Genomic DNA, 24,610 nt, shown 5'->3' with positions numbered 1-24,610 from the left:
TGTATATGCCAATAACATACTAATTTTTACTAGTTTTACTAATTTGATATTCACAAAGGCAAATTTAAATTAAGTGAAAACTACTCCACAGAAATCATTAAAGGTATGCATGTTCTTATCAACAATGTAAAACTGTAAATATTCAGAAAACTATGTATTTGATCAATGACATTGACAAATTTGGTCAAAATACTTGCCTCCATTAACTACTCTTTGGTCTGAACCAGAATTTGGGTTGAAATCTGAAGTGTGAGAGGTGGATCTCGATGGCATGGAGCCCGATCCAGGCTGGCCCATACGCGGTGAATTCTGTCGCCCACTTCCCCAGGATATGACTTCTCTATTTCTTTGTCCAGGAGGAATATATTTATTTTCCCTGAAAATGAGAGATCCTTTAAATCATTTTATGCTAATAGATACCAGGCCAATGAAACATATCTAAAAGTAATTTAGGCAGAAGGGAATGCTTGTTATTAAAAGGTTAAACACTTAAAACCAAATGGCCCCACTTCCAGACACCCCTATTCTTCCATCTTACTCTAAGCTCTAGCCTCTGGCCTTTCCTTTCCCTCAGATATTCCTGCTAAGGACAAAATGTAACAGATGTGTATTCATTCTTATCCACTTGGCCTCTTTATGGCTGTTTCTATCAATCAACATCTGTCTTCTTGAAACTGTTCTTCCTTGGTTTTCTCTACTTTGTTTTCTCTGTGATCTCTTCTCTTGGTGGCTGTTCATTAGTTTTTCACGGCTTCAACATCAATCCCCCAAATCCACACTGTCAGTCTCACAGTCTCAACATCTCTCCCTGAACACTTTAATTCAAATCACGACTCCTAAGCTGTGAGTGCCTTGAAGACAGAATGTGTATCTTATTCTACCAGGTATGTAGCAGCTGTTTCTCAACATGTTTATGAATAAATGTATAGAGGACCTGTGAGCCCCTCAAATGCAGTAAATTGCACAAATGGACTCACTCTATCTCCCCTCAAGATTGCTCCATGTTTTCTACCGCCATTACCAGTACAACCACCAATCTGCTTGGTTATCAAATAAAACTTAGGGTCATCCCTGGTTTTTCTAACCTTTCTATCACTGGTTCTGGTCTCATTGGTCACCAAGTTCTCATACTTGAACTACTTCAATACAATAACTGATCTCTATGTCTCAGCCAATTCTCAATGTCCCATAGTTGGTTCATGCCATCCCCTATCTACAGGGTGCTTTTTAACATGACACAGAAAGAGTTTCACTACCTCAGTTCCTATCACCAGCTGTTACCACTGCAACCTCAACATACACTGTGTATTCCAGACATATGAAACAACTAGGTTTTCCCTGAACTGGACAAGTTCTTTCACCTGTCTTTCATCATACAAGGAACTCCTCTGTTTTACGTCTCTTTGAGTGGCAGACAGATCTACTATCCTATCACAAAACATCACCTCCTCTGTTAGACATTCTCTCACCCCACAAAGTTATGCTAGTTCCTCCTCACTTGCATGTTTCTAGTATTCTGACCAGCCCTCTAATCTAGGAAATCATAATGAACTGTAATTATATGTACTCCCCCCGCAACCTGTTCATTATTCTTTAACAAGCTCTTCCAGACCTCGACTTGCTCATCACTGTATATCCAACACTTGGCTCCACAGAGGTGATGCTCAAAAAATACTTTCCAAGATGACTGTAATCTTTTCTCTAACAGAACCTGAAACCAACTCTATTTGCATTCTCTACCTAAGCTAGATTAAAGGAAGATGAAATATAATAATAATAATACACCTTCTCACACAGACCTTGAGTTGTGTATCCAAAATACTGCATCATGATTTCCTTTAAATACCTAGTGTTTATGTTGTGGCCCTCACGTTCACTGGAATTTCTCTGAACTGCTGTGTATTTTTCTTCTTCGCTCCTATCATCATTTTCCAGGGCCACCCGGGCTTTATACTGGGCACTTGATTCAATTTCTTCTGCTAACTGGTTTGCCCTTGCTTCTCGTTTTAAAAATTCTTCTGAGTTATCCCTTTCTAAGGGCACCCTGAAACATGAAGAAAAGAAAAAGCAAAGTGAGTATTTTTCAGTCATAGTTTACATATCTGTCACAATCAACTATTAAGAGAGTTCAGAGTTTAAAATGCTGGTAAAACTGTAAGAGAGCTACAGTCATCTATTTATTTATAAATCAAAACTTGATTTTTCTTGTTACCTTTTCCCTAGAGGAATATAACATTTCCAAAACTGGTTAAATTGACTATTCCCCCATAACCTCTGCACTTACCAATTTAGAGTTTTTACAGTGTAGAAATGAAACAAAATTTATTTAGAGCAAAAAATTAGGGTATAAGTAAACTACATTTAATCCCTGTTTTAATGGGAATTTATCAGCGTAGGTAGTAAAAGGATAATTCTTTCACATAATCGTTTAACTTAAAATCCAACAGAAACATTTATTCAACATCATAATTTAGGTTGATGAAAATCAAAGGCAAATATGTATTAAAACAAAAGCAAACTTTTAAAACTTACGTATATGAAGATAGACTGCTATCATATGTAGACACTACACCATAATTTTCTTCATTATATCGAAACATATCATTGGGATCCCATCCATTAGACTAGAAGAAAATGAAGCTCATTTTTCAAAATGACAATGTATTTGTCTTCTTTAATTCAGTTATAGTCGATATCTACATTAACAATATCTATCGTACTATTCAAGCAAAATCTAGCAAAATTAAAAAACAGGCAAAAATTTGCTTTAAAAATGTCTTAAGGAAAAACTTTCTTCTACACATCAGCTCCTACAAGTTGGTAAATAACTACAGTCGAACCTTCAACAATTCAGGGGGTGGGGTGTTAGGGTCACTGACTCCAGGCATAGTCGAAAATCTGTAGATTCAACCAATCTTGGATAGTGCATTACTATAGTATTTACTATTGCAAAAAAATGCGTATAAGTGGACCAGTGTGGTTCAAACCTGTGCTGTTCAAAGGTCAACTGTATACGAAACAATTATTTGAGATGTTATTAGTAAAAGTTCAGAACATTTTAGTTACTTCATAAAATATCCTCAGGTCAGGGTTCTCTCCTTTCCCTACTCCCTAACGGTGACCTTTCTACAAGGTATTTACCTGAAACCTTTTTGAGTTGACTGATCATCAGGTCTGACTGGTAGAAAGGGGTTATCATTATCCATGTCAGAAGAGGGCACAGCGTCATCTGAGCAATGTTGATGGCAATTTCAAGACTAAAACTTGCCTCTAAGGTCACCCATTAACCTTGGCTCCCTCTGTGCTACTCCAGATAAAACTATAATGTAATTCCACCACTAAATCAACTACTTCGGCCTAACACATGCGGGTAGGAAATCAGTTACCTATGGAAGCTTTAAAATATGCTCTTTTAGTATATGCTCCATGTAAAAAATTTAAACAGTGCAGAAAGACATCCAGTGAAAAGTAAAATCTGCCAATCCCAGTGCGCACAGATAACCACCATTAACAACTTCTTGGGCATAATTCCAGACATTCTCTGTACATATATAAGAATATGGTTATTATCATCAGCTTTCTTTTTTGAAAATTCTCTGCAACTTGCTTTTTCTTTTTTTTTTTTTGTGGTACACAGGCCTCTCACTGTTGCGGCCTCTCCCGTTGCGGAGCACAGGCTCCGGACGCACAGGCTCAGCGGCCATGGCTCATGGGCCCAGCCGCTCTGCGGCACGCGGGATCCTCCCAGACCGGGGCACGAACCCGTGTCCCCTGCATCGGCAGGCAGACTCTCAACCACCACGTCACCAGGGAAGCCCTACTTTTTCTTTTAGTAAGTTTTAGATATCTTCCCAGAATATCTTTCTTTCCAGTGGACATACAGTACTTCAACTGAACGGAGGTACAATAAATCTATTTAACCCATGCACTACTGATGGACAGTTAGGATGTTTCCTATTTTTCACTATTAGAATAAAATGCTGTGAAAAAATCCTCATACATAATTATTTGAAAGTCTTATGGATAAATTCTCAGAGGTAGAATTGCTGGACCAAAGTGTATGTGTGGGGACTTCCCTGGTGGTCCAGTGGGTAAGACTCCACGCTCCCAATGCAGAGGGCCCGGCTTCGATCCCTGGTTGGGGAACTAGATCCCACATGCATGCCGCAACTAAGAGTCTGCATGCCACAACTAAGAAGCCTGCGTGCTGCAACTAAGACCCAGCGTAGATTAAATAAAGTGTATATGTGTTTTAAATTTTGATAAAATATTGCCAGAATACTCTCTAGAAAACGTCTATCAATTTAACTGCTTCGCTATCAATTAGAAAAAAAACAAAAAGAGTGCCTGCTTCTCCATATCCTCCACAGAGGTGACGTGCTGCACAAACCTGAGAACCTTCACATTCAGTTATATGTGCTTCTTTAAAAAGTTTGAAAATTAATAATGATGCATTGTCTATGTATTGCCAGTTTTGCAACTAGACAATGACTTAAACATCAAACGCAGATTTGTTAAATAAGACTTTTCTGTAATATTCAATGAAAGATTCTTCATCCCTTTGAAATTTTTTTTTTAAAGATTTTTTTGATGTGGACCACTTTTTTACAAGTCTTTATTGAATCTGTTACAATATTGCTTCTGTTTTATGTTTCAGTTTTTTGGCCATGAGGCACATGGGATCCTAGCTCCCCGACCAGGGATCAAACACGCCACCCCCTACATTGGAAGGTGAAGTTCTAATCACTGGACCGCCAGGGAAGTCCCCCATCCCATTCAAATTTTACTATCTAAACACTCATTTTTGGCAAGAGACTTTTTGCTTCTATCTCCACAGTTTAGAAACAGAATTTACAGAATCCTAATGACAGAGTCATTACTAAGTATTTAATTTATAGATGATGTGTTATGGGAAAAGTAAAAATAATATATGCCAAGAGCCTTCTGGAAATAGATTTTTGTTGAGAATGTTCCTAATTTTAAGACAAAGAAATTTACTTATTGCTTTAATTCTAATGTAATCTAACAATATATCTTAATAATGAGTGCCTCTCTGACAGACAAGAAGCCTAAAAGTCACACTTTGACCTCGCCGCTAGGTAAAGTGAACAGACAAGACACCACTTTCCTTAGGCTGCCTATTCTGCAGAGTACTCAAAGCAAAACATGCCAGCATTTCTAGTTTCCCATGGTTTCCAATTTAAATTTTTATGTTGCTTATTAGGACTTACTTTAAAAACATACAAATAATTCATAAGCATCCCAAAGAAACATTTTTCTGTATATACTGCCTAGGGCAAAGTCTATTTACACAATAAAACTGCTACTTTAAATATATTCACAACAACATACTTAAATTAAAACCAAGTGATAGGATGTCATACCATATCACATGACCATAGCGTTACTAATCGAAAAGATTTTGCTTACAACATCATTTTCCAAAGCCTCCAGTTCCTCACTGGTAGTGAGTTCACCTGCATCCCAGGGCTCCAGGTCCTTCTCTTTGTGTTCACCATTCACTTTAGCACTGATAGCAGAGTCAGTAAAAGCATCTGCAAAGGATGGTTTTGGTTGAAAGATCATACAACCAGACAATGGGCTACGTGAATACATACATGGATTTATCAACAGAGATGTATGCTAAAAAATAATTACGAAAAGTGAATTTCTGATACAGAAAGAATAGCATTCATTAACAGTATGCTTTCAGATGTGTAATGCTTCTAATACTATAACCTTCAAAAAACTTAATTCAGTAAATGGCATCATAGATGATTACTGGTGAAGGTATGTTTTACCCATATAATTTTAAGCCACATGAAATGTTATAATGTAGTCACACAAATCATAAATTGTATTAAAAATAATTGCTTTGTGTTTCAGAATTGATCCAGAAATTTTCTATCAATCCATCTAAAACAAGATCTCTTTTGTTTAACAGACCCAGTAATTAGATATGCCCTCAGAGCTCCTTCAGCCAAACGTATGCTGATCTTTTAACTTTCCAAATCCACGTCTACATGCAGGGGTCAGTATCCTAACATACCGTTGCCATTAGTAACTAAAGCCATTCGAAGTGACCCACCCCCACACAGAACCCGTATTTCCCTAGAGGCACTCCAATACAAAGCTCAGGCCCCACAGTGTTACCTGTCCCCAGAAGGTTCAGGTGGCAGGCCTACCTGGACTTCCTGTCAATACTTTCTCACCTAACGTATCCTCCTCTCCTCCTCTGCTAACGTTACTGAAAAGCACTAGCCTGTGAGAGCAGAATGGCATTAGTATGCTCACATGACAGGAACTATATATATCATAGCTGCTGTCCAGAAAAGAAAAGCTCTAGTTGGAAGTTAGGACCCAGCTAAATAAAGGTCTACTTGGGCAATGACAGTGTTAGGAAATGCTTTGGAGATACCGGCTTACATTTAGATGTCCGGACCTATAGGGTATCACCTAGCACAGGGCTGCGGAGTAATACTTCTGCTGATCTGGCTCTCCTAGAGAGTACTGGCTCCCAGTCACCACACCCTCACTCTTACTTCAAGCTGCCATCAAGGAGGAGGAGGAAGGGAAAAAATCAACACCTGTGTTTCTTTCAAAAGAGATAATTCCAGAGGGATTTCTGATTTGGTACTGTTTCTAAAACTGTCATTGGCTCCCCAGTGGGCAAGGTGATGGTGAAATAAGAAACTTGAGCCAGCAAATTTAGGTATGGCACTATAAGCCTAGCTAGCTCTTACCTCCTCTCATCTCAAACTACAGGTGGATAAGTGGATATGGGTGTGTATTCACGCACACTAGGGAATGAAAGCATAACTGCACCTATGGGCTTAGCTGCCAGCTCTATCAGGCAGCATGGCTCCTGTTGCTAGCAATTATAAGAGCCAAGAGCGTACCAAGGGGGATCCCCAAAGCAGCAGGCCTCAGCTGCGAGTGGGATTAGCATTCACTGGAAGATGACTGCATTTTGGAAAAGCTAAGAGGTTCTAACCACTGATGTTATCTTCATAATGCCATCTTCAGCTGTAAGCCACTGATGGCCCTAAAAACTTGGCTTTATATGATACTTGCCTTGAGTCAAGTTCTACTCTACATCATCTTAAAGTTACAGAAATTCTTGGTAAAACTGATTTTGCCATGTGTATTTTCAAGAATGTGAGATGCTCCAAGAAAAACATCAAATAATGACTTACATTAGGTGGCTGAAATTCCCTACTTTAATTCTCACAAAATTAGAACAAAAAACTAGACCACAGAAAAATTATAAACCAGTCATGTTATCTTCTACAACAGGGGTCCTCAACCCCCGGGCCACAGACTGGTACTGGAACCAGGCTGCAGAGCAGGAGGTGAGAGCAAGGCTAGCAACAGAAGCTTCATCTGCATTTACAGCCACTCCGCATCACTCCCACTACCGCCTGAGCTCCGCCTCCTGTCAGATCAGCGGCAGCATTAGGTTCTCATAGGAGCACAAACCTGTGAACTGCACATGCGAGGAATCTAGGTTTTGTGCTCCTTATGAGAATCTAATGCCTGATGATCTGAGGTGGAGCTGAGGCAGTGATGCTAGCGCTGGGGAGCAGCTGCAAATACAGATTATCATTAGCGGAGAGGTTTGACTGCACAGAGACCATAAGTGCTTGCAGACTCGTATCAATACCCTGCCAGTGAGTGGCAAGTGACAATTAAGCTGCATCCGGTGGCAGGCTTTATAGGGGCAAGTGAGTTGTCGTACTTCAATTGTACAGCTGTATCTGGTGGCAGGCTTTAAGTCAGAATCCGACACTTATTTTAGTCCGTGCGTGGCCCGCCCATTATTTTAATTACCACTTCTGTCTGCGCCTCTTTCCCGCACTGTGCACTTGTCTCAGTCAGTTTTGGTAAGCCCATAAGCTAACCCTAGCCAAAATGAGTAGAAAACAAACATCACTGGAGAGCTTCTTTGAAAAGGGGGAAAGACCCAATGATGAGACAGCAGAAGACTCTGAGACTGCCAACAAAAAGAAAGCTGCACTGAAAAGAAAATACCAAGAGTCCTACTTAAATTATGGGTTCATTGCAACAGGTGATTCACATTCTCCAAGCCCACTTGTATAACATGTGGCGACCAGCTATCCAACAAAGTCATGAAACCTTCAAAACTGCTTTGCCACATGGAGACCAAGCGCCCTGAATTAAAAGACAAGCCTTTGGAGTTTTTCAAAAGAAAAAAACGTGAACACAAAGAACAGAAGCAATTACTGAAGGCCACCACTTCATCAAATGTGTCTGCACTGAGAGCATCATTCTTAGCGGCTAACCGCATTGCTAAAGCTAAGAAGCCCTTTACTATTGGTGTCCTGCCTGCTGCTAAGGACATTTGTCGTGAACTTTTAGGAGAGGCTGCAGTTCAAAAGGTGGCACGTGTTCCTCTTTCGGCTAGCACTATAACTAGACGAATTGATGAAATAGCAGAGGATATTGAGGCACAATTGTTAGAGAGGATTAATGAGTCGCTGTGGTACACAATCCAGGTTGACGAGTCTACCGATGTTGACAAGGCAACAACGCTTGTTTTTGTGCGATATAATTTTCAGGAGGATGTGCGTGATGATATGTTATGTGCACTTTTGTTGCCAACCACCACCACAGCTGCAGAACTATTCAAGTCTTTGAATGATTACACATCAGGAAAATTCAACTGGTCATTCTATGTTGGTATATGCACGGATGGAGCGGCTGCCATGACTGCACGGTTTTCTGGTTTCACTAGTCGGGTCAAAGAGGTTTCCTCTGAATGTCAGTCTATACACCGTGTGTCATCCATAAAGAAATGCTGGCTAGCCAAAAAATGTCACCTGAACTTAACAACGTCTTGCAGGATGTGATTAAAATTATCAACCACATTAAAGTACATGCCCTTAACTCACGTCTGCTCACGCAGCTCTGTGAGGAGATGGACGCAGAGCACACATGTCTTCTCTTACACACAGAAGTGAGATGGCTTTCCAAAGGTAGATCACTGGCCAGAGTTTCTGAGTTATGAGAGCCACTCCAGAGATTTCTTTTAGCAAAACAGTCACCACTGGCAGCACATTACAGTGACACAGAATGGGTCGCAAAACTTGCTTACTTGTGTGGCATATTCAACCTGCTCAACAAACTCAATCTGTCACTTGAAGGGAGAATGATAACTGTGTCCAAGTGGGCAGATAAGGTGGCTGCATTCAAAGCTGAATTGGAATTATGGGGGCAACAAGTGAACACTGGGATTTTTGACATGTTTCAAACATTAGCAGAGATTTTGAAAGAAACTGAGCCAGGGCCTTCTTTCTCCTAGCTGATGCATGATCACCTATCTCAGCTTTCAAAAGAGTTTGAGCATTACTTCCCAAACACAAAAGACCCCCGAACTGGGAAGGAATGGATCCGCGACCCATTTGTGAATAAACCAGGTGAATCAACTTTGTTCGTGCTAAAAGACGATCAACTGCTTGAGACTGCAAATGACAGTGGCCTTAAAAGTATGTTTGAGACAACTTCAAATCTCCATACATTCTGGATTATTAAAGTCAAGGTGGAATATCCTGAGATTGCCACAAAAGCACTGAAAAGCCTGCTTCCATTTCCAACATCCTATCTTTGTGAAGCAGGGTTTTCTGCAGTGACAGCGACCAAAACGAGATCACAGAGTAGACTGGACATAAGCAACACACTTCAGGTGTCACTGTCTCCCATCACCCCCAGATGGGACCATCTAGTTGCAGGAAAACAAGCTCAGGGCTCCCACTGATTCTGCATTATAGTGAGTTGTATAATTATTTCATAATATATTACAATGTAATAATAATAGAAATAATGTGCACAATAAATGTAATGCGTTTGAATCATCCTGAAACCATCCCCTACCCACCTCCGGAAAAATCGTCTTCCACGAAACTGGTCCCTGGTGCCAAAAAGGCTGGGGACCACTGTTCTACAAGAAGTAGTCGGATTATTAATTCATATTTAAGATCCTGTTAATGTTTTAATCACACTAGTTTTTGAAAAGCATATATTTAAATGAGTTAAGCATTTACTTAGATGGAAACCCAGCATTAAATATGTTTTTTATTCAAGAAATTAAAACCCAGAATAGAAGATTTTTTTTAACAGATCCACATAAGTGGACTTTTATCATTGTAGGGTACGTGTGCTATGTCAAAGTATTTAGGAAAGACTAGGGACTGAGCCAAACTGTCCTCAAATTGAAAGACTGAAATATACAATAAAAATAACTTAAATATATTTCTATCAGTATGATTTTAAACAAAATCAAAAAGAATCCCGGGGGCTTCCCTGGTGGCGCAGCGGTTGAGAATCTGCCTGCTAATGCAGGGGACACGGGTTCGAGCCCTGGTCTGGGAAGATCCCACATGCCGCAGAGCAACTAGGCCCGTGAGCCACAACTACTGAGCCTGCACGTCTGGAGCCTGTGCTCTGCAACAAGAGAGGCCACGATAGTGAGAGGCCCGTGCACCGCGATGAAGAGTGGTCCCCACTTGCCACAACTAGAGAAAGCCCTCGCACAGAAACGAAGACCCAACACAGCCAAAAATAAATAAATAAACAAATGTGGGGTTTAAAGAAAAAAGAATATTTAAAAAAAAAAAAAAAAAAAAAAAAAAGAATCCCGAACAGGGAGCCAATGTGAAAAAGCAAGCATTTAAAACTTCACTGAACCAAGTTATACTCTGCTAATTACAATTTAGGTGGTATTAAGAGGCCATTATTAACCTAATTTTTTTAATGCTACATTTTCATGTTAAATCTTCTGTTTACAATACCAACCTTATAAAGGAATTAACTGTTCACAGATTGTTACTTAGCATCACATTTTCCTCTGAGGGCAGAAAAGCAGGGGAGGGAAAACACAAAAGTATGTATCTATTATTAAGGAATGATATTCCTTAATTTTAAAATTTCCCCCAAAGAAAGTCCCTTTTTAAAGATGAGCAAATGACTGCTGGTGGGAATGTAAACTGATATAGCCACTATGGAGAACAGTATGGAGGTTCCTTAAAAAACTAAAAATAGAACTACCATGTGACCCAGCAATCCCACTACTGGGCATATACCCTGAGAAAACCATAATTCAAAAAGAGTCATGTACCACAATGTTCACTGCAGCTCTATTTACCACAGCCAGGACATGGAAGCAACCTAAGTGTCCATCGACAGATGAATGGATAAAGAAGATGTGGCACATATATACAATGGAATATTACTCAGCCATAAAAAGAAACGAAATTGAGTTATTTGTAGTGAGGTGGATGGACCTAGAGACTGTCATACAGAGTGAAGTAAGTCAGAAAGAGAAAAACAAATACCATATGGTAATACATATATATGGAATCTAAAAAAGAAAAAAAGAGGTTCTGAAGAACCTAGGGGCAGGACAGGAATAAAGACACAGACATAGAGAATGGACCTGAGAACACAGGGAGGGGGAAGGGTAAGCTGGGACAAAGTGAGAGAGTGGCATGGACATATATACACTACCAAATGTAAAACAGATAGTGGGAAGCAGCCACATAGCACAGGGAGATCAGCTTGGTGCTTTGTGTCCGCCTAGAGGGGTGGGATAGGGAGGGTGGGAGGGAGACGCAAGAGGGAGGAGATATGGGGATATATGTATATGTATGGCTGATGTACTTTGTTATACAGCAGAAACTAACACACCATTGTAAAGCAATTATACTCCAATAAAGATGTTTAAGAAAAGAGCTTCAGAAGAATCTACCATCATTAGTAAATGTAGTGCTTTGATTCAAGTCTGCTCACACGAATAAATCAAAGTTAACTGTGAAAAACATGAGGCAGGTTTGAAAGCGATGAAACAATAATGCACATGTCATAAAAAATATGGAAAGTTGAAATAAAGTTGATATAAATCCCCCCCAAAAAATAAATAAAGATGAGCAAATGGTTTAGGGAAAGACGTGCATAAGATGTGCAGAAGTAGAGAATCAGCAAAATGAGGCTAAAGTGTCAAGATGGCGGGGAAAAGCCTGATCCTAAATACTGTATTTCAGGTCAACATAGTATCATTAGTTAGAAGGAAGCAAGACCAGGATATTCCATTCTACACTATTACCATTATCTACTACTGTAAATCCTGAATATGTTATTTTATTAACAGCCATGTTTAGGTTTTTGAAAAATCATTGTTGGTATTAAACAGTAAAATGTTATTGCCAGGATTTCTGCAAAATTCAGAAAATCAACTGGCTATAATCTAATTGCAATTGTGCGAATTTGTGTGCAGATTTTCCAATGCCATAAAGTCAGAATATATTAATTTTCCATTATCCTCTACAATAAGAAGCAAAAGCATTATAAAAGCAAGAAGCAAGAATACAATGTGACTGGCAGAAAAACGTCACCTGTTTCTGAAGGAACTACAAGCACAGAAAGAAAAAAAGAAAACAATAAAATGATCAGATAATAAAATATAACGAAGATGTGCTTCATTCCCGGCCTTATGACATCCAATTTAGGGAAAGGGGAAGACAGAGGGAAAGGGCATAATGTTGTCACCTGCCTCTAAACCTTCCCTTCCTTCTGATTCAGGGCAGAAACCCAGTCGTCCTGAGCCAGTGCTGCCACCTGGTGGTAATCAGAAAGAAATGTCTCAACCAATGCGCAGCCTCTCTCTTAGGCATTCTTCAGCCCCACACCCAGGAAATAAATGTTCTCTGCTCAACTTTTCCTCTTCTATCAATATATCCTCAGTCAATTAGGACTATGAAAAATCAAAGTTGTCTGAGATTTTTTTAAATGGCCAGAATAGTGGTGAAAAAACTAATGTGCTAGTGACAGGCTTTAAGTTAATAAAAATAAATTTAAAATTGTAACTACAAAATGACATAAAAGTGAATGAAATTAAAAAATCATTATCAGACTTGACATCAGAAGCCCTCAAATGTACTTTCAGAAAAGTCTTCACCAAAATCCTCAGCTACCCATTTCATCTCTCAATTAAATCTACTTTTTCTCAAACACTGACATCCCAGATAACTAAAAAAACTTATTTCAATGATATTGTTCTGTTTTGATTAATTATTAATACTGTGACATTTTTCAACAATTAAAAAAAATATTTTCTCGGGCTTCCCTGGTGGTGCAGTGGTTGGGAATCTGCTTGCCAATGCAGGGGACACGGGTTCGAGCCCTGGTCTGGGAAGATCCCACATGCCGCGGAGCAACTAGGCCCGTGAGCCACAACTACTGAGCCTGCGCGTCTGGAGACTGTGCTGCGCAACAAGAGAGGCCGCGATAGTGAGAGGCCTGCACACCGCAATGAAGAGTGGCCTCCGCTTGCCACAACTCGAGAAAGCCCTCGCACAGAAACGAAGACCTAACACAGCAAAAATAAATTAATTAATAAACTCCTACCCCCAACATCTTAAAAAAAAAAAAAGAAAGAAAGGCTCCATTTCAATTAAAGATTAATGAAAATAAAGATGTGATATTTTTTCCCACCCAAGTTCATCAATGCCCTGAATCTTCTCCATGAGCCATTTGGAAATCCATGGATCCAGGTTAAGAACACTAGCTATGTGTTCTAAAAAGAAGGAAGAAAGCTGGGCTTCCCTGGTGGTGCAGTGGTTGAGAGTCCACCTGCCGATGCAGGGGACACGGGTTCGTGCCCCGGTCCAGGAAGATCCCACATGCTGTGGAGTGGCTGGGCCCGTGAGCCATGGCCGCTGAACCTGCGCGTCTGGAGCCTGTGCTCCGCAACGAGAGAGGCTACAACTGTGAGAGGCCCGCATACCGCAAAAAAAAAAAAAAAAAAAAAAAAAAAAGGGAAGAAAGAGCATTCTGCTGTGGATAAAGGAAATGAGGTAAACAGAGTAAGGAACTGGAGGTGGTACTCATTAATTAGGGTTGCAGAAACAGGCTAGAAAAGGGTCTGCTGAGCTGAAGCTCCAGCAGGAGCTAGAAACCCTACATTCCTAACTAACCAGCACCACAATGGTATTTTCCCCAGCCACACTCCTTTACTTAGCTGAAGGAGTAGACAGAGAGGAGTTTAAAAATGGAAGGCCAGGGAAGGGTCAGAGAGCCCTGTGAGAGGTAACAAGAAAAGGAGTAGAAGAGTAAAGGTCAAGGTGGCTATGGTCAGAGTAGATCTTGGGAGGGCATTCTGGAAGAGAAGCAGTTAGAAGTGATGACAAAGTCATGAAAGCAGGCTGCTAAAATAAGATGGAAATGAATGATATTGAAGTAACAGAGCTAAATTTCTGCAGGAATAGTGTTCTGCTCCAAATGATCAACTTGAAAATAAAAATTTTGCAAAATCTACCATTTGCAAACTAACATTTGAAGATATTAAGGGTCTTAGCCACAAAACTATGGGAAACTTAAATACATTCCAAATGTATATACCCCTCTCTTCTAAATACCAAGAAGTTATAATTACATTACAATATGAATCAGACAATAGCACCTGCCTATTAAAAAATGCAGAAGTGGATAATGTTCATTTTGAACAACCACAACTATTTTCTAATCATAATTCTGGGCCTATTAAGCAGAACTATTTAACATTTAAAATGTTGGAAGTAGTTTGTTTGATACACCATATGATGACAGTTATGTAACCACAAAATTCAAGTCTTTGAGGTTACATCCACAAAACTCAGTTTTTTCTTCAACTTTAAGCTTTAAAGGAGAAAATGAATCAGGAAGAACTAGTATAAAGTGTTGAAAAACAAAACACAGGTCATCCTGACTTCACACATGATAGGGTCAGGACAGAAAATCAGGATCCATCTCTATAGCACATGTCCCCTACAAACAGGCAACAAAGACTTCCCTGCTCATAAAATCTTCTTGTCCCAGCAGCTAGAATTCTTGACCAAACACCTGTCTTTAAAAGTCTCTTGGGAGAATCCCCTGGCAGTCCAGTGGTTAGGATGCCCCACTTTCACTGCCAAGGGCATTGGTTCAATTCCTGGTTGGGGAACTAAGATCCTGCAAGCCACAGGGCACAACCAAAAAAATTAAATTTTTTAAAAAAGTCTTTTGTGCAAATAAAATATAAGCAAATAATGGCAAAACCATGACTTTCTAATAGATGGAGATGTTACAATAAAGAACGCACTGGTGAGCAAATCCATGCAACACCTAACAACATTCCACAGGACAGGACAGACCAACATGACAAAATTAAGAACAATAGGCCAACCACCTGCACCCTGCATTTTACTCAAAATTTTGAAAATTTAAAAAATAATTTCTTATCTTACTAGAAAAGAATGTCATTTTTCCAAACAGAGAACTACCTAATCATATATTTGCCTCTAGGGTACTTGAACAAGGAAAATGAGTTTTGTGACCCATAAGTAGAAAGGGGTTTATTTCTACCCTGGTTAGCACAAAAATAAAATAAGCTAATCTCTAAGGTGTAGGATCTTTTACTCGTATGATTTCAAACTGAACTGAAGTAAAGTTGATTTCATACTGTTCTTCACAAATGAATATTGTGTCCTTTGACATAAATTCAAGTATGTATGCATTTCTAACATACACAGCAACTAAGGCAAATTAATTACTTTAAAAGACCTTCAAGGGCTTCCCTGGTGGCACAGTTGAGAGTCCACCTGCTGATGCAGGGGACGCGGGTTCGTGCCCCAGTCCGGGAGAATACCACATGCTGCAGAGCGGCTGGGCCCGTGAACCACGGCCGCTGAGCCTGTGCGTCCAGAGCCTGTGCTCCACAACGGGAGAGACCACAATGGTGAGAGGCCCGCGTAACGCAAAAAAAAAAAAAAAAAAAGACCTTCAAAACAGCCCGCATGCATGTTCTAATACTTCACACTCCCTTACCTGTGCTTCTGACTTTTCTCACTTGTACCAGAATCATTTGGGTCTTGTTTTCAAAGTTAGCACCTGGGATTTTGTTTTCTGTATTTCAAAAGGGTATTAAAATGCCTACTAGAAGCAACCTTTTGTCAGAAAAATATACTCTGGATATGTCATGTTATAGGAAAGCTGCTTTTAGTCTGGCTAGGAATAATTGCTTTCTTGAGTTTCCTGGAAATGAGTGGTAATTACCAGTTGTCTATGGCAATGTCTACGTAAGGAAGAAAAAAAAAGAAACACCAAAAACTACTAGTTTTTCCCTGGCTTGGGTGCAGTGTATGTAAAGACCTATAAAACTTTAAAAATATCAATTGAAACAATCAGTATACATTGAGTACCTACTACATATCTGTAAGGCATTATGCTAGATACCACAGGGTGTACACATCCCTAGGTTCTATAAACATGATGTCTGAACTCCAGAAAATTATAATGCATTGGGAGAGACAAAATACACTCACAAAAAGATATACACTGCTTTGTAAAGCTGAGTGTTCAGTACATGAGGTAAGACAACTGATTTTTCAACTGTGCGCCATGAAATCTGATTTCTTAAGGGTACCTGAGCAGACAGAGCAAAAGCTGAATAAGTAAGGTTCTAGGATAATTCCCAATCCCCTCCCCCAGCACTGCCTTATAAGTGGGATTCAGCATGAGATTTCCTTGGGGGTAGGGGGGAACAAACTATTCTGTGCTGAAAATAAAATGTAGTAAAGCTTAGAATACATTGTTATACGCAATCATAACAGACCACAGTGAGCTGGGAAGGTCAGGGAAGACTCTAAAGAGGAAAGGAGATTTGAGCTTGGTCTTGAAAAAGTATCTAAAATTCTAGTTAGGAAGGAAGATATTCAGAGTGGAGAATAAATCCAGCAGTAAGATAACCAAGCTCAAAAATGGAGAGAAGAATATCTAGCATGCAGAAAACACCACCTTAGGTCAAGAAGCGGATTAATACTGGGGAATAATGAGAGATGAGGTTGAAAAAGAAGTTCCACTGGGGAGGGCCCTGAATGCCAAGGTATGGCATCCCAACTTTATTCTGTAAGCAACAGTGGTCACTGTAGATTTTTTAACAAGGGATGAGATGTCTGACAACAAAATAATATACCCTAGAGCAATAGTTACTTTGACTGGGATCATTACAGAAAGTTTCTGAGTCCTGTAACGCAAAGTAAATTTACCATTCAAGGAAGAAATGACAGAGCCTTAGCAAGAGAACTGAGATGGAGACTACTGGAACAGCTGAAGTAGGCAAGAGAGCTCAAGGATGTCAGCTTCAAAAGTGCAAATACAGGAGAGGAAAAGCAGCAATAATGAGCTCTAAGAAACACAGTATGCCACATGAAGAAGTTCTTTCCTGAGCAACAAGCAGCTTCAAGGAAAAGTACCGTGTATCATGTTAAGAGTCTCTTATTTTCAGTCCAAACATCACTCCGTGTGTTAAAAATAAATTAACTAAAAATTTAAAGAGAGACTCTATGGTTTTCTAGTTAGAATCAAACCAAACCACCCAAATCATTTTCTTTTGTTCTTTTCTGAGATCTGACCTAAGTACCCCTTTGACCAAAGTTTGGAAAGAATTAACTGATGTGGAAAAGCAAATACCTAAGTTCTGTTCTTGTTAAAAATACAATTTACAAATTAATTTGTGTTTCTGTTCCTCTGATGGAAACCAATGGAAAAGCCTAGAATATGACTAAACAACAGGACAGACATCTCGATCGGTGCACCATTCAGAAAGTGCAAAGGATACAGGGCTTCCACGACAAACAACCATACAAATGCTTTTGATGTTACAATATACTTTATCACAAGTTTGAATAAAGTAATTGGACCCAGAAGCTCTATTTAGGCAGCACCAATCTGCACCAGCATGCATCAATAATGAAGAAATCTGATATTCTTCCTATACAAAACGAATTACAAAATTTTATAGTACTATGATAAAATGAGATAAAAAAATATTCCTGAGAGAAAAACATATCCTACTTAAATATTAAAAAGCAGTAGTTCTGGGGACTTCCCTGGCGGTCCAGTGGTTAAGACTCTGCACTTCCACTGTAGGGGGCAAGGGTTCGATCCCTGGTCCGGGAACTAAGATTCCGCATGCATGCATGTGGCACAGCATGGCCAAAAGTAAATAAACAAATAAATAAATATGCAATAGTTCTTATTTTCCCAACTAATAAACTCTGTTTGTGAGATGTACAAATTGGATTCCCTAGTTAAAACTTTAGGCAAAACATTTTTTTTTTTTTTTTTTTTTTTTGCAGTACGCGGGCCTCTCACTGTTGTGGCCTCTCCCGTTGCGGAGCACAGGCTCCGGACGCGCAGGCTCAGCGGCCATGGCTCACGGGCCCAGGCGCTCCGCGGCATGTGGGATCTTCCCGGACCGGGGCACGAACCTGTGTCCCCTGCATCGGCAGGCGGACTCTCAACCACTGCGCCACCAGGGAAGCCCGGCAAAACATTTTTAAGATAAAATATTTCACCTTAGTTTTACTGGGCCCTTTATGTAACATAAAGGCACTATAATTAGTAATTTAACATCTGAAAAGCAATTTTCTTAAAACCTTAAATTAGCTAAATTAAAAGTTGAGCTGAAATTGTTCAGAAATTTTATCACTTAAAATGCTGCTGGGGGGAGGAGTCAAGATGGTGGTGTGGGAAGACACAGACTTAGCATCTCCCTTGAACTAGGGTGCCTGCCGGCTGCTGGTGGGGAACTCTGACCCCTAAGAAGACAGGAGGAACCCCAGAGGGAACCAGTGGGATGTAGGGGGACCAAGGGGAGAGAAATGGAGGCCAAACAAGATTGGTGCCCCTGAGGCCAGGGAGATCAGGAGAGGCAGATGGGAGGGGCTCTCCAGGAAGAGCAGGAAAGGAGCAGAGGGCAATCACCTGGCCCACTCGGGCAGTGGAGCCTGCTGAGCTCTCAAGCCAGTTCCCCCCGCACAAAGCCCCATCCAGGCCACATGGGTCCTGGGGGCACAGGAGGGAGGCTGAGGAGATCAGGAGTGGCAGGTGGGAGGGGCCGTCCAGGGGGAGCAGGAGAAGGGCAGAGGGCGACTGCCCTGGGGAACCTGCTGAACTCCCAGGCCAGTCCCCTGCCCTCCAAGGCCCCCCCCTCCCACCCCCAGCCAGCCACACTGGTCCTGGGGGCACAGGAGGGAGGCCCAAGAGATCAGCAGAGGCAGGCGGGAGGAGCCCTCCCAGAACTCAGACCAGAGGAGCAGGTGAGAGGAGAGGAGGGCCTTTGTCGTGCCCACTCGAGCCCAGGAAGGCTGCTGGGCTCCCAGGTGAGGTCCCCTGCCCTGAGACCAGGGGTGGGGGGCACACCTGGGCCCCTTCTGTTCCTTCCAGCCCTGTGGGTCCTGAGCATTGGCTCTGCCCACCACCCAAACCTCACCCTTGTTTAGGCCCTGCTCTCCAGGGCCAAGGCCTTCCCCCCCCCACCCCCCTTGTTTTTTTCCTTTTCCCTTTCTCTTTTTTACTACTGCGGTACTGATGTACTTTCCGGTTGCTGATTCATCTGTATTATTATTTTTACATTCTTTCTAACATCTGTTAGTTTCCTAGTCTAATTTTATTTTTTATTTTGTTATTGTTCTCTTTTTAATTCTTTTTTTTTTTGCTGCCCCACATGACTTGCGGGATCTTGATTCACGAGCCTGGGTTCAGGCAGAAGCTCCTGCGGTGGAAGCTCCGAGTTCGAACCACTGGACTAACAGAGAACCTCAGACCCCAGGGAATATTCATCAGAGTGAGGTCTCACAGAGTTCCTCATCTCAGCACCAAGACCCACCTCTACCCAATAACCTACCCAGCTCTACCCAATAGTGGTGGAAGCTTCAGGCCAAACAACCAGTGAAACAGAAACACAATCCCACTCATTAAAAAAAAAAAAAAAAAAAAAAAAGAGAGATGGCAAAAAAACATGTCACAGATGAAGAAGGTAAAAAACCTACAAGACCAAATAAATAAAGACGAAATAGGCAATCTACCTGAAAAAGAATTCAGAGTAATGATAGTAAAGATGATCCAGAATCTCGAAAATACAATGGAAGCACAGATTGAAAAAATACAAGAAATGTTTAACAAAGATATAGAAGAACCAAGGAACAAACAGAGGTGAACAATACAATAACTGAAATGAAAAATACACTAGAAGGAATCAATAACAGAGGCAGAAGAATGAATAAGTGAGCTGGAAGACAAAATGACAGAAATAGCTGCCAAGGAGTGGAATAAGGAAAAAAGAATAAAAAGAATTGAAGACAATCTCTGAGACTTCTGGGACAACACTAAACAGACCAACATTCCAATTACAGGCGTCCCAGAAGAAGAAGAGAACAATAAAGGGTCTGAGAAAATATTTCAAGAGATTATAGTGGAAAACTTCCCTAACATGGGAAAGGAAATAGTCACCTGAAGTCCAGGAAGCACAGAGAGTCCCATACAGGATAAACCCTAGGAAAAACACACCAGGACACATATTAATCGAGCAAAAATTAAATTCAAAGAATAAAACATTAAAAGCAGTAAGGGAAAAACAAAAAATAACACACAAAGGAATCCCCATTAGGTTATCAGCTGATCTTTCAGTGGATACTCTGCAGGACAGAAGGGAGTGGCAAGGTATACTTAAAGTGATGAAAGAGAAAAACCTACAACCAAGATTACTCTACCCAGCAAGGATCTCATTCAGATTCGACAGAGAAGTCAAAAGCTTTTCAGACAAACAAAAGCTAAGAGAATTCAGCACCACCAAACCAGCTTTACAACAAATGCTAAAGAAACTTCTCTAAGCAGGAAACGCCAAGAGAAGGAAAAGACCCATAAAAAACAAACCCAAAACAATTGAGAAAATGGTAATAGGAACATACATATTGGTAACACTGAATGTAAACGGATTAAATGGCCCAACCAAAAGACACAGACTGGCTGAATGGATACAAAAACAAGACCCATATATATGCTGCCTACAAGAGACCCACTTCAGACCTAGGGACACATACAGACTGAAAGTGAAGGGATGGAAAAGGATATTCCATGCAGATGGAAATCAAAAGAAAGCTGGAGTAGCAACACTCCTATCAGATAAAATAGACTTTAAAATAAAGACTATTACAAGAGATAAGGAGGGACAGTACATAATGATCAAGGGATCAATCCAAGAAGAAGATATAACAATTACAAATGTTTATGCACCCAACACAGGAACACCTCAATACATAAGGCAAATGCTAACAGCCATGAAAGAAAAAATCGACAGTAACACAATAATAGTAGGGGACTTTAACACCCCGCTTACACCAGTGGACAGATCATCCAAACAGAAAATAAATAAGGAAACACAAGCTTTAAATGACACAACAGATCAGATAGATCTAACTGATATTTATAGAACATTCCACCCAAAAGTGGCAGAATACACTTTCTTCTCAAGTGCACACAGAACATTCTCTAGGATAGATCACATCTTGGGTCACAAAGCAAACCTCGGAAAATTTAAGAAAACTGAAATCGTATCGAGCTTCTTTTCTGACCACAACGCTATAGGACTGTAAATCAATTACAGGAAAAAAACTGTAAAAAAACCCCACAAATACACAGAGGCCAAACAGTGCACTACTAAATAATCAAGAGATCACTGAAGAAATCAAAGAAGAAATTTAAAAAATACATTGAAACAAATGACAATGAAAACACGACGACCCAAAACCTATGGGACGCAGCAAAAGCAGTTCTAAGAGGGAAGTTTATAGAAATTCAATCTCACCTCAAGAAACAAGAAAAATCTCAAATAAACAATCTATCCCTACACTTAAAAGAACTAGAGAAAGAAGAACAAAGAAAACCCGAAGTCAGTAGAAGGGAAGAAATCATAAAGATCAGAGCAGAAATAAATGAAACAGAAAACAACAGCAAAGATCAATAAAACTAAGAGCTGGTTCTTTGAGAAGATAAACAAACTTGATAAACCCTTAGCTAGACTCATCAAGAAAAAAAGGGAAAGGACACAAATAAATAAAATTAGAAATGAAAAAGGAGAAATCACAACTGACACTGAAGAAATACAAAGGACTATTACAAACAACTACATGCCAATAAAATGGACAACCACAAAGAAATGGACAAATTCTTGGAAAGGTACAATTTTCCAAGACTGAACCAGGAAGAATTAGAAAATATAAACAGACCTATCACAAGTAATGAAATTGAAACCGTAATTAAAAATCTTCCAACAAACCAAAGTCCAGGATCAGATGGCTTCACAGGTGAATTCAATCAAACATTTACAGAAGAGCTAACACAGATCCTTCTCAAACCCTCCCAAAAAACTGCAAAGGGAGAAACACTCCCAAATTCATTCTACAAAGCCACCATCACCCTGATACCAAAACCAGAAAAAAAAAAATCACAAAAAAAGAAAATTACAGACCAGTATCACTGATAAGCATAGATGCAAAAATCCTGAACAAAATATTAGCAAACAGAATCCAACAGCACTTTAAAAGGATCATACACCATGATCAAGTGGGATTTATCCCAAGGATGCAAGGATTCTTCATATATGCAAATCAATCAATGTGATATACCACATTAATAAATTAAGGAATAAAACCCATATGATCATGTTAATAGATGCAGAAAAAGCTTTTGAACAAAATTCAACACCCATTTATGATAAAGACTCTCCAGAAAATGGGCATAGAGGGAACCTACCTCAACATAATAAAGACCATATATGACAAACCCACAGCAAGCATCATACTCAATGGTGAAAAACTGAAAGCATTTCCACTAGGATCAGGAACAAGACAAGGATGCCCACTCTCGCCACTCTTTTCTTTTTCTTTTTTTAATTAATTAATTTATTTATTTTTGGCTGCATTGGGTCTTCATTGCTGTGCGCAGGCTTTCTCTAGTTGCAGCGAGTGAGGGCTACTCTTCATTGCAGTGCGCAGGCTTCTCTTGCTGTGGAGCACGGGCTCTAGGCACACGGGCTTCAGCAGTTGCGGCACGTGGGCTCAGTTGCTCCGCAGCATGTGGGATCCTCCTGGACCAGGGCTCGAACCTGTGTCCCCTGCACTGGCAGGCGGATTCCCATCCACTGCGCTATCAGGGAAGTCCCTCACCACTCTTATTCAACATAGTTTTGGAAGTCCTAGCCATGGCAATCAAGAGAAAAATAAATAGAAGGAATACAAATTGGAAAAGAAGAAGTAAAACTGTCACTACTTGCTGATGACATGATACTATACATAGAAAATCCTAAAGATGCCACCAGAAAATTATTAGATTTGATCACTGAATTTGGTAAGGTTGCAGGATACAAAATTAATGCACAGAAATCTCTGGCATTCCTATACACCAACAATGAAAAATCAGCAAGAGAAATTAAGGAAACACTCCCATTTACCACTGCAACAAAAAGAATAAAATACCTAGGAATAAACCTGCCTAAGGAGGCAAAAGACCTGTACTCAGAAAACTATAAAACACTGATGAAAGAAGTCAAAGATGACATAAACAGATGGAGAAATATACCATGCTCTTGGATTGGAAGAAATCAATATTGCGAAAATGACTATACTGCCCAAAGCAATCTACAGATTCACTGTAATCCCTATCACACTACCAACGGCATTCTTCACAGAATTAGAATAAAAAAATCTTACAATTCGTATGGAAACACAAAAGACCCTAAATAGCCAAAGCAATCTTGAGGGAAAAAAAAAAAAAACGGAGGTATCAGGCTCCCCGACTATAAACTATACCACAAAGCTACAGTAATCAAGACAGTATGGTACTAGCACAAAAAGAGAAATATAGATCAATGGTACAGGGTAGAATGCCCAGAGATAAAACCCATGCACATATGGGCACCTAATTTATGACAAAGGAGGCAAGAACATACAATGGAGAAAAGACAGACTCTTCAGTAAGTGGTGCTGGGAAAACTGGACGGCTACATGTAAAAGAATGAAATTAGAACACTCCTTAACACCATACACAAAAATAAACTCCAAATGGATTAAAGACTTAAATGTAAGACCAGACACTCTTTGACATAAAAAAGTTTCCTATAAAACTTTTAGAGGAAAACACAGGAAAGACACTCTTTGACATAAACCACAGCAAGATCTTTTCTGACCCACCTCTTAGAATAACAGAAATAAAAACAAAAATAAACAAACGGGACTTAATTAAACTTAAAAGCTTTTGCACAGCAAAGGAAACCACAAACAAGACCAAAAGACAACCCTCAGAATGGGAGAAAATATTTGCAAATGAAACAACAGACAAAGGATCAATCACCAAAATACACAAACAGCTCATGGAGTTCAATATCAAAAAAGATAGAAACAATAAATGCTGGAAAGGATGTGGTGAAAAGGGAACCCTCCTACACTGTTGGTGGGAATGTAAACTGATACAACCACTATGGAAAACAGTATGGAGGTTCCTTAAAAAACTTAAAATAGAACTACTATATGACTCAGCAATCCCACTACTGGAAAATACCTCGAGAAAACCATAATTCAAAAGGAGAAAAAGCCACGGTGGGGTGGGGATGGTGGTATGCTGAACTGGGCGATTGGGATTGACATGTATACACTGATGTGTATAAAATTGATGACTAATAAGAACCTGCAGTATAAAAAAACAAACCAAAAAACAACTAATACTAAACTTTCTTTGGTTTATT

The 24,610-nt window shown here is 39.9% G+C and overlaps 1 protein-coding gene across 23 annotated transcripts in view; it reads right to left on the bottom strand.

The window, feature by feature from the left end:
- Window positions 1–24,610, bottom strand: part of ATXN2 (ataxin 2) — a 132,062-nt gene that overhangs the window by 62,482 nt on the left and 44,970 nt on the right. For 12 of the 23 annotated variants that reach the window (XM_032602913.1, XM_032602915.1, XM_032602920.1 and 9 more), the window contains exons 6-10: window positions 20,323–20,364; window positions 5,431–5,555; window positions 2,533–2,624; window positions 1,847–2,044; window positions 198–376 (exon numbers count right to left, since the gene is read on the bottom strand). In XM_032602913.1, coding sequence (XP_032458804.1) covers window positions 198–376; window positions 1,847–2,044; window positions 2,533–2,624; window positions 5,431–5,555; window positions 20,323–20,364 — 636 coding nt within the window. The remainder of the gene's footprint in view (window positions 1–197; window positions 377–1,846; window positions 2,045–2,532; window positions 2,625–5,430; window positions 5,556–20,322; window positions 20,365–24,610) is intronic. The other 11 variants (XM_032602908.1, XM_032602910.1, XM_032602909.1 and 8 more) reach the window with 1 other exon arrangement.

This window comes from Phocoena sinus, chromosome 14 (assembly GCF_008692025.1).
Source record: "Phocoena sinus isolate mPhoSin1 chromosome 14, mPhoSin1.pri, whole genome shotgun sequence".
Taxonomy (NCBI): domain Eukaryota; kingdom Metazoa; phylum Chordata; class Mammalia; order Artiodactyla; family Phocoenidae; genus Phocoena; species Phocoena sinus.
The sequence above is the reverse complement of the archived record's forward strand: the minus strand, read 5'-3'. Positions and strand labels throughout refer to the sequence as shown.